At 37.6% G+C, this 11,386-nt stretch overlaps 1 protein-coding gene across 1 annotated transcript in view; it reads left to right on the top strand.

Annotated features, from left to right (window-relative positions):
• Window positions 1–7,620: 7,620 nt before the first annotated feature.
• The window catches only part of LOC107590100 (A disintegrin and metalloproteinase with thrombospondin motifs 2-like), a 77,357-nt gene continuing 73,591 nt past the window's right edge, over window positions 7,621–11,386 (top strand). The window contains exons 1-2 of the mRNA XM_016278715.1: window positions 7,621–7,807; window positions 10,289–10,704. Of these exons, the coding sequence (XP_016134201.1) occupies window positions 7,723–7,807; window positions 10,289–10,704 (501 nt within the window). The 5' untranslated portion in view covers window positions 7,621–7,722. The remainder of the gene's footprint in view (window positions 7,808–10,288; window positions 10,705–11,386) is intronic.

The following is an 11,386-nucleotide window of genomic DNA, read 5'->3' as shown; positions in this document are numbered from 1 at the left end:
AGAGAGAGCCATTTACTTCATTCCTGAATGAATCAGCCGTTTGAATGAATCGAATCGAATTAATAAAGACATTTACCATCACCTGCTGGTAGTTTTAGTTTCTTCTTTAGAGTATCATTTAATTAAAAAAAAATTATTAATTAAAAAACATTAAAGGCATAGTTCACCAAGAATAACTTAATTCTGTCATCATTTACTCATCCTCATATTGTTTCTAACCTGAATGACTTACTTTCTTTTGCACAACATAAAAGAAGGTATTTTAAAGACTGTTGGTAACAAAGCTGTTTTGGTTACCAGTGACTCATTGCATGAACAAAAAATACTTTTAAATTTGAGATGTTTATTTTATGTTCCATAGTTTATGTTAGGCTGTTGTAGCCTAAACATTTAACACAATAGCTATAAATTATTTTTGGGGGATTTTCACAGCCAAATTTAGTTTGCGATTAATTAATCGCAGCACCCTGTAATTAATTAATCACAATTTTAATCGACTGACAGCCCTAGTATATATATATATATATATATATTTTGCATATTTGTCTCACTTGAATGATTCAGATCAACAAACTAATTTTAATATTACACAAAGATAACCAGAGTAAATACAAAATGCAGTTTTGAAATAATGATTTAATTTATTAAGGGAAAAAAGCTGTCCAAACCTGCCTGGCACTACGTGAAAAAGTAATTGCCCCCTAAATCTAATAACTGGTTGTACCACCCTTGTCAGCAACAACCACAATCAAGCGTTTGCGATAACTGGCAATGAGTCTTTCACATCGCTGTGGATGAATTTTGGCCCACTCTTCTTTGCAGAATTGTTTTAATTCAGCCACATTGGAGGGTTTTCGAGCATGAAATTACTGTTTAAGGTCATGCCACAGCATCTCAGTTGGATTTAAGTCCGGACTTTGACTTGGCCACTCCAAAACCTTTATTTTGTTTTTCTTGAGCCATTCAGAGGTGGACTTGCTGGATCATTGTCCTGCTGCATAACCCAATTGCGCTTGAGCTTGAGGTCACAAACTGATGGCCGGACATTCTCCTTCAGGATTTTCTGAAAGAGTGCAGAATTCATGGTTCCATCAATTATTGCAAGTTGTCCAGGTCCAGAAGCTGTAAAGCAGCCTCAGACCATCACACTACCACTACCTTGTTTGACTGTTGGTATGATGTTCTTTTTAAGAAATGCTGTGTTGGTTTTACGCCAGATGTAACAGGACACATACCTTCCAAAAAGTTCAACTTTTGTCTCATCAGTCCACAGAATATTTGCCCAAAAGTCTTGGGGATAATCAAGAAGGGTGTTTTCACACCTTTAGACCGATTGCTTTGTTCCGAAACCGGTGGTTAAATCGTTACAATGTTGCAATTTCATCTTGGTTTGGTTCGCATTCACAAGGCAATATTTCCAAACGGACCAAACTTTGTTAATACAAGTCACGTGCAAGTAAAATCTCCTTTAATTAGTCAGAGTACATCTGTTTATTTTCCGGGATTCCACTCAAAGTTGTCATCCATCAGGATATATATATAATATATTGTTGACGGAGTTTCTTTGCCTTCACGCGGCACTGTTCAACCAGCCAATTAAAGCCCATTTGTTTTAAGCACTCGCTAAACACTTTATACATTTCTGTGTTTTTGTGTGTTTTGGAGAGCTGTTCGGCAATGTGTTTGTCTGACCAAATTTCAGTTAAACATTTCACTTCTTCCCTGCTCCAAGTTAGCCCACGGTTCATTTTGGGAGCCATTAGCAATACAATCCCTGCTGCTTCACGCAACTTTACGTAATTACCCATTATACATTGTGATACAGCCTGGTTCAATGGTCCATTGGGTCGGATTGTTTTCACACTTATAGCGAACCGCTCCAGAGTTTGTTTGCAATTGAGTCGAGACCACCTCGATCAGGCGGTCTCGGAGCGATTGTTTTGATGCGGATCCCAGCGCGATTGCCGTGTTCACATATGCCTAAACTATATATATATATATATATATATATATATATAAGCTCTATGGTATCGAGCTTACACGCACAAATACACACAGGTTTGTTTTTGTGAAAAGTTGGGACATCCCATAGGCATAATGGTTTTTATACTGTACGAACTGTATATTCTATTGCCCTACACCAACCCTACCCCTAAACCTACCACTCACAGGAAACTTTGTGCTATTTCAGACTTTCAATACACACAATTCTGTGTGGTTTAAAAGCGAAATTATACTTTTCAGCGAAATTAAAATGCCAGTTATACATTGTGATACAGCCTGGTTCAATGGTCCATTGGGTCGGATTGTTTTCACACTTATAGCGAACCGCTCCAGAGTTTGTTTGCAATTGAGTCGAGACCACCTCGATCAGGCGGTCTCGGAGCGATTGTTTTGATGCGGATCCCAGCGCGATTGCCGTGTTCACATATGCCTAAACAAACTGAACCAAGGGAGAAATCGCACCAGGTTCCGATACAAATGCTCAGGTGTGAAAACACCCTTAGAGTAATTTTGGTAGGCCGGCCACTACTGGGAAGGTTCACCACTGTTCCAAATTTTCTCCATTTGTGGATAATGGCTCTGACTGTGGTTCGCTGGAGTCCCAAAGCCTTAATGGCTTTATAACACTTTCCAGACTGATACATGTCAACTATTTTGTTTCTCATCTGTTCTTGAATTTCTTTAGATCGTGGCATGATGTGTTGCTCTTTAAGCATGCTTCACTTTGTCAGACAGGTTTTAAGTGATTTCTTGATTCAACAGGTCTGGCAGTAATCAGGCCTGGGTGTGGCTAGAGAAATTTAACTCAGCTTTCTAAAATAATGTGGTTAATCACAGTTCCTTTCAATACACACAATTCTGTGTGGTTTAAAAGCGAAATTATACTTTTCAGCGAAATTAAAATGCCAGTAGGTGCCAGTAGTGAGCGAGTTATTGAGTCGTTCGTTCAAACGTTTCGTTCAAACGGCAGATTCATCAGATGTTTATGCGTGGGCTAATGAAACTTTGACTCAACCGTTCGTTCGTTCGTTCAAACCACGGAATCAATCAGCAATGAATTGGTTGTTTGCTGTGAGGTACGCTGTGTTCCGCCTAAAATGTAAGTGACCTAATATTATTGTATTTGCTTATTGAACTGTTTATAGAACTATTAAACAGTCGTAATGGTGAAAACGTTGTGTGATGTTGCCTAACTAACTGTATTTTAAATATAAAAACTTTCCATTTTGAATTTTTACCTCAGGATGAGTTTCTTAGTGTTGCGTGTTTTGATTTCTCCTGGAGACGATGCGTGAGCCTCGCCTCAGCAGCGCAACCGTATTCCGTCAATAGATGCATTATATAGGCTACAGTAGCTATATCCACTATTCATCACTTATTCTAAATGTAATAAATCAAAACAGTACTTGCGTTTTGGTGTTTACATAGTTATTTTTGGTTACTGATGTTTTAATCTGTCTGGCGATAATGAAGCGTTAATGTCGAGCCCTGGGCCCGCATCTCAAAGATTCTAAGAATCCTCTCTGAGAGCTCCTAATTTAGCTTAAAAATTTCTAACTAGGAGTCTTAGCTTAAAAGTTATTCAGGACCAATCTGAGAGCAACTCTTGAGCGAGGAAAAGACAGCAACTTTTATCTTAGTGAGGAGGAGGGGCTGACCCCGTTGCTAGCTATGACACAGTCTTTTGAAGACTGTGATTGGTTGGTTGTCCAAGAAGGAAATAAAAGAGCGCTTTTAAGTGTAGGGTCTATTATAAGCAGTGTTGCCAACTTAGCAATTTTGTTGCTAGAGTTAGCAACTTTTCAGACTACCCTAGCAACATTTATTTTTTCAAAAAGCACCTAGCAACAAATTGAGCTATTTTTAAAAAGTTTTTGCCAACTTTTAGCAACTTTTGTAAAGTGCCGCAAATGATAAAAAAGACATATTTTCATCTAAATTACACAAAAAGAGGAAACCATTGAACAGCTAGCCAGCCAAGCAGCACATCAACCTGGAGAGATCTAGAGAAAGATGCCTTACAGTACAAACAAATGTGCATTAAGTTGCAAGTTCCAATTGGTCAATAATAAATGCACATTTATGATACAGCATGTTATTAGCTTGTAATTGTTGTTCAATTAGGTACACTGTAAGAAAAAATATGTGGAAAAACTGAAAAAGTACTAGTCATTTTCTGCCAGGATGTTATCCATTAAGTTGTAACATGTAACCTTAAAACACAAAATGCAATGTGGAATTTAAAACACAGGTAAAACACCTGTAAAAAATGTATACGTATTGTCCCTTCATATAAACAGCACATTGTGTCCTATTTTTATAGACTTTTGTGAAGCACACTAATTAACTAGTACACTGGTTAAAACTATAATTCTTCAGAATGTGCCGTTTTACTAGTTAATAAGAAAATACATAAAATGTGTAACTGTTCAATAATTCAATGTTGTAAAAAAAATCAGATCATAAAGATGTGCTACTTATGTTAATCTTACAAATTAAAATATTTTATGTTTATAATATTTTTTATGAACAAATAACATTTAAAAAATATTTTTCGCTGAGATTTGAGTAATATCGTTGTGTATTCCACTTAAAAAAATGCTGTTTTGTGTAATGGTTATGCAATGACGTCATCACGCAATGACATCACAATGTCATTTAGCAACTTTTAGCAACAAATCATTCTGCCTTTAGAAACTTCCACTGAAAATTAGTTGGCAACACTGATTATAAGCCTTCACTTTGAAATTGCAGGCGTAATTTTTCCTGTTTCACCATACTCTCTCTCTCTCACACAAACACACACACATTATATATGTATATATATTCTTTATTTTTTATTTACCATGCTGTCATACTTAACGTATTTTATAGGAAATAAACAGCGACACAATAAGGTTCTAAAAGTGCTGTAATTGTTTGTGTTATCACTTTGCTTATAGAAGGTTGTGACAGACCCAAATCATCACTACTGCATAGTTGCATTTTTCCGGTTGCCAAATATGTTTTAATGTAGTGATTACTTCCATTCCTGGTGCTATGGCATTTATGCGCGGTGTCGGGGATGTTATCGCAGGGCTGTCCAAACTCGGTCGGTGTCCTGCAGAGTTTAGCTCCAACCCTAATTAAACACACCTGAACCAGCTAAAAAAGCTATTACTAGGCATAGAAACTTCCAGTCAGGTGTGTTGAGGCAAGTTGGAGCTAAACTCTGCAGGACACCGGCCCTCCAGGACCGAGTTTGGACAACCCTGTGTTAGCGTGTCTCTAATAAGATCGGTCACAAACATGATCCCTGCACGATCTAATGTGTAGCGTCTTATTAACTCACTGTCATGCATTGTGCGACACATTTCTTCTCCCTCTTCATGTTTCGTCCAATTTCTCCACTGCTAAAGAAACTCTTAAGCCTCTTAAAAGTCCTTGTCCGCACACCTAACCCTTTTGAACCTTAAGACCTCTTTTAAGGGTGAAGATGCTTTCTGAATTACTTTTTCTTTGCTTTAATTTTAAGAGGAAACACCCACATTTCTAAGAATTTTCTTAGAATTTTGTTACTAGGAGCAGCTCTAAGATTTTTCATGAATACGGGCCCTGGAGTCTATGTGTCCCCCGGACGGCCCCGGCCCAATTTAAACCCTGCCTATTGTAAGCTACATTTAAATGCATATGATTTATAGTCAAATGTAATAACATATTATTATTATTATTATTACTATTTTTATTATTATTTAAAGTATTATTTTCTGTCAATTACATAGCATGAAAATGGCGGTGCCAGTGAGGGGCGACCTGCTCCTGTAGAATAAAACGACAGGCTGTTTTGAAATCGAGAAGACTGATATGATTGCCTTCTAGTGTGAGTATACATACAGTCATTCATTTCTTTGTGTGTAGACTTTAAAGAAAACAACTTTAACACAATACTTAATACACTTTTTCTCTCTTATATACTGTAGACCTTAGCCTACCTCCATATTTCATTCTGCCTTTAGAAACTTCCACTGAAAATTAGTTGGCAACACTGATTATAAGCCTTCACTTTGAAATTGCAGGCGTAATTTTTCCTGTTTCACCATACTCTCTCTCTCTCACACAAACACACACACATTATATATGTATATATATTCTTTATTTTTTATTTACCATGCTGTCATACTTAACGTATTTTATAGGAAATAAACAGCGACACAATAAGGTTCTAAAAGTGCTGTAATTGTTTGTGTTATCACTTTGCTTATAGAAGGTTGTGACAGACCCAAATCATCACTACTGCATAGTTGCATTTTTCCGGTTGCCAAATATGTTTTAATGTAGTGATTACTTCCATTCCTGGTGCTATGGCATTTATGCGCGGTGTCGGGGATGTTATCGCAGGGCTGTCCAAACTCGGTCGGTGTCCTGCAGAGTTTAGCTCCAACCCTAATTAAACACACCTGAACCAGCTAAAAAAGCTATTACTAGGCATAGAAACTTCCAGTCAGGTGTGTTGAGGCAAGTTGGAGCTAAACTCTGCAGGACACCGGCCCTCCAGGACCGAGTTTGGACAACCCTGTGTTAGCGTGTCTCTAATAAGATCGGTCACAAACATGATCCCTGCACGATCTAATGTGTAGCGTCTTATTAACTCACTGTCATGCATTGTGCGACACATTTCTTCTCCCTCTTCATGTTTCGTCCAATTTCTCCACTGCTAAAGAAACTCTTAAGCCTCTTAAAAGTCCTTGTCCGCACACCTAACCCTTTTGAACCTTAAGACCTCTTTTAAGGGTGAAGATGCTTTCTGAATTACTTTTTCTTTGCTTTAATTTTAAGAGGAAACACCCACATTTCTAAGAATTTTCTTAGAATTTTGTTACTAGGAGCAGCTCTAAGATTTTTCATGAATACGGGCCCTGGAGTCTATGTGTCCCCCGGACGGCCCCGGCCCAATTTAAACCCTGCCTATTGTAAGCTACATTTAAATGCATATGATTTATAGTCAAATGTAATAACATATTATTATTATTATTATTACTATTTTTATTATTATTTAAAGTATTATTTTCTGTCAATTACATAGCATGAAAATGGCGGTGCCAGTGAGGGGCGACCTGCTCCTGTAGAATAAAACGACAGGCTGTTTTGAAATCGAGAAGACTGATATGATTGCCTTCTAGTGTGAGTATACATACAGTCATTCATTTCTTTGTGTGTAGACTTTAAAGAAAACAACTTTAACACAATACTTAATACACTTTTTCTCTCTTATATACTGTAGACCTTAGCCTACCTCCATATTCTTCACCTCTTATTTCTACTGTGTATTACATGTTTGTTTTGCATTACATGGTTACTGGGTGCGTCTATTAAACTTATTAAACTTTTTAGAGAACTTGATTTTGACTCTGAAGAGTGAGTGTAGCAGTTTTTATATAGCAGTGTGTCACAGGACAGGAACAATAAGACTGGTGTTCCCTTTTTGTGTTGATGAGAAGAACTATGGTGGTCTTCTGTTGTCATGAGAGGATCTGCATTCACGCTTACTGTGGACTATAGAGGAGGAGAGGGGGCTGGACAGGGAGGGTGAGAATGAGAGCCTATCTTCTCCAGTGCACTTTGCAGTCAGTCTGGAAGGGGAGGGGGGAAGGAGGGGGCAGCGTTCGCTGCTGGATCGCTTATCTGAGATCTCAAAGTCCGCCTTTCGCCCTTGCGCTCTCCCCTCTCCGCGGACCTGCCATGGATGTTACTCCTGGATGTGCATTCTTCATTATTTTCCTTCACTTTCAGCACGCGGATACTCTTTACATCGCCAACAGTATAGGTACGTGGAGGTGTTTTTATTGTCAGTTCTGATCACGGTTAGTTTATGCAGGAGATACGGATCCGTTCGGCTGTTCAGTCAGCCTTATGAAGCAGCAACTCAGTTTCTCTGTTTCATCAACTTATACTTTTATAGAAAGGAATGAGTTTTCAGACTAAAATAATTGTATTGTCAGCGACGTTTTCACTGAATTTGAGTGTCTGGAAGTTTTCATGGCATCTAAAATTAAAGATCTCTAACTTTTGTCACAGTAAAAAGAACGTCATGATACAGTATATACATTTTATTATATTTACGAATTTAGCGTTGATTGTGAAACTCGAAGGAAGCGCAAAATCCACGCGACCTGTCAATAATGTAAAACAGCTGATGGCTCTTGTGTCTCCTGCTTGAATTAACTGTCGCAAAATGCCGACATTACTGTCTAGATGAGTACAGAGGAGAGTAAATTATACAGAAGAACCATGCACATAATTTTTACTGTCAAATTATAAAAGACAAATCATATTATAGTGTTGACTTTTCTGTAAGCTGCTCTTTCCTATGAAGTGAAGGACACTTATGCATAGGATGCAAAAACAGAGCAGCCAAATGTGTTGCTGCTTCTCTCATCAGTATGATAGGAATGCATGACACATTGTTTGGGAGAAAGGGTAAGATGTGTCGCCCCCTTAATCTAAAAAAATGTACAGTTCTTGTCCTGTGACCATATAGATAGGTATTAATGGTCATATTCAGTTGCCTGTGATTTATAAGGGATGCACAATAGAAAAGTGTTTTTTGTTTTTTTTTTGCATGTCAAAATGACATGGCAGATGTACTCTCAAGGAGAATTTATGCATATATAAAAATGATATGCATTTTGGAGAACTGCCAATTTAAATTTTTCTGTGGGGTGTTTCAGATTCTTTGGAGTAAGTTGTGCCATCTGCTTAACTAGCGATAATGAGTTTGTCACCATTTCATAATTCTCTGCAATTGTGATGGTCGGAGTTTTTTCAGTGCAATAAAGTATGTTATTGTTAGTTTTTTTTCTAACAAGAATTTAATCAATTTTAAGTCATTTTAAATTCAGTTCAATTCATTTATTTTTATAGCGCTTTTCCCAATACAAATCGTTGCAAAGCAACTTTACAGAAAATTAAGTTTCTACAATATTTAGTGGTAGCTTATCAGTGGTGACTGTTAGTTAATGTACATATGGCAGAAATGTATGGAAAAATCAATTAAAGACGTAATCAAACAGACGATGAACACTATTAACAGCAATTATTATATAATGCGATTAAACTTATAGCAAAATTTGGTAGTTGTTTCAGGGTTGGCATCATCTGAGGTCCTCTGAGGGCTTGCATCATCTCTTCTCAGGTGTTCTGGATCCAGACTGAAGCTTGTGTAAATCCTAGTTAAAACAGAGAAACCAATAGAGACATAATTAGCGTAGCTGCTGTTCCTACCAATCAAAATTGATTTGTTTAACCCAAACTAAAGAATAATAATGTGCATTTGATCAGATATAACTGCAGTACAAGATTATGAGATGCATTATTTGAATGCTTGGCCAAAGAGATGTGTCTTTAATCTAGATTTAAACCGACAGAGTGTGTCTGAACCCTGAACGTTATCAGGAAGGCTATTCCAGAGTTTGGGAGCCAAATGCGAAAAAGCTCTACCTCCTTTAGTGGACTTTGCTATCCTAGGTACTACCAAAAGTCCAGAGATTTGCGACCTTGGGGAGCGTGATGGATTGTAGCGTGGTAGAAGACTAGTTAGGTACGCATGAGCTAACTCATTAAGGGCCTTGTAGGTAAGTAATAATATTTTGTAACTGATACGGAACTTAATAGGTAGCCAGTAAATGCTAAATGTATTTTAATTAATGGCTGATTAATGATTGTCTTAGAATAATGTGAAGCAAAATGTGACTCTGTAATTATTATTATTATTATTATTATTATTATTGTCTTTGCATAAATAACTAATGTTTCACGTTCAATGTTTTCATTAAAATTCAAATTGATCAGGCAGGAAGGGGCAGCTTGTATCACCCCCTTTAAAAAATAAAATAATAAATAAAAATGTTCTGTCCCTATGATAAAGATGATAGAAGATATTGTGAAATATAGTTAAATATGTCAGTTTTACATGTGTCTCATTTCTCCTTGCCTAGAGGACAATTTAAGCAAAAGGTGACACAACTTACCCCTTCTATTCAATGCAATGTTTCTATAGATTTTTCTTACTTTTAATAAGAAAAGTCTTTACATCTGTAACTTTTTAAAGCTGTCATTTTAAATATTGGTTGTGTTTGGACAGCTGTACTGTCTGCATAATATAAGTCTTGCAGTTGATTTAGAGATTACTGGAGTTTTGACCGATGCTGGAAGCTTCTGGTGTGCACTGTGGAATCTATTGACTTTGTGTTTGCATGTGTGTGCGTGCACATTTAAATGTGTGTAACTGTGTGCATGCCCCTGGCAGATTCCCTGCAGCATGTCCTGAGGGAGTACGGGCTAGTGAGGCCGGTGAGCGTGGATGCAGACGGACGCTTCCTCTCCCACGCCGTCTCTGCCAGCCGGTTGAGTGGGCAGGGGTCCCACCGGCGCAGGAGGAGGCAGGCCAACCAGCATGGAGAGGCCAATGCGGAGACGAACTCAGAGCAGGACCACCTGAGGCACAAGGAGACACTCTTTTATAATGTCACTGTTTTCGGACAGGAGTTTCACCTTTGCCTCAGGCTAAATTCCAGGCTCGTGGCCCCTGGAGCCAAAGTGGAGTGGCTTGAGGACAATAACCAAACGCACTCTGAGCCTTTGTTGCCCAGTGACTGTCTATATGTGGGTTATGTTACCAATGTGCAAGATACATCAGTGGCTCTCAGCAATTGCGATGGCCTGGTAAGTTAACTGCTCTCTTATATAAAGCATCACTGCATTTATCCAGTGCAATGTGGGTTAATGATATGATGGTAATTTTTTTAAACATTATATATATATATATATATATATATATATATATATGTTATTGACCAAATACTTATTTTCCACCATAATTTGCAAATAAATTCTTTAAAAATCCTACAATGTGATTTTCTGGATTTTTTTTTCTCATTTAGTCTCTCATAGTTGAGGTATACCCATGATGAAAATTACAGGCCTCTCTCATCTTTTTAAGTGGGAGAACTTGCACAATTGGTGGCTGACTAAATACTTTTTTGCCCCACTGTATATGGTCCTCACTTTCTGAGACCCCTTTAAAGGCCTGGTTGAGGGTCAAGACTTGGTTTTAGGGATCAGGTTATAATTGGGTAATGGTTAGATTTAGGCTAAGGGTTTGGGTGAGGCACTTAGTTCTGTTTGGTTTAGGGTAAGGAGCTAGATATTGCATTGAGTATGTCCTCACAAAGATAGCTAAAGAGAGCTATAACATGTTTACATGTACGTATTAATTACATTTTCTATTTTTCTGTTGTGTATATAGTCAAGGTCAAACTCTCTTTAAAGGGGTCATATGACGTTGCTAAAAAGAACATTATGTTGTGTATTTGGTGTAATGCAATGTGTTTATGCGGTTTAAGGT

Source organism: Sinocyclocheilus grahami, unplaced genomic scaffold, assembly GCF_001515645.1.
Source record: "Sinocyclocheilus grahami isolate Dianchi unplaced genomic scaffold, SAMN03320097.WGS_v1.1 scaffold124.1, whole genome shotgun sequence".
Classification (NCBI taxonomy): domain Eukaryota; kingdom Metazoa; phylum Chordata; class Actinopteri; order Cypriniformes; family Cyprinidae; genus Sinocyclocheilus; species Sinocyclocheilus grahami.
This window is presented reverse-complemented; position numbering and strand designations above follow the sequence as displayed.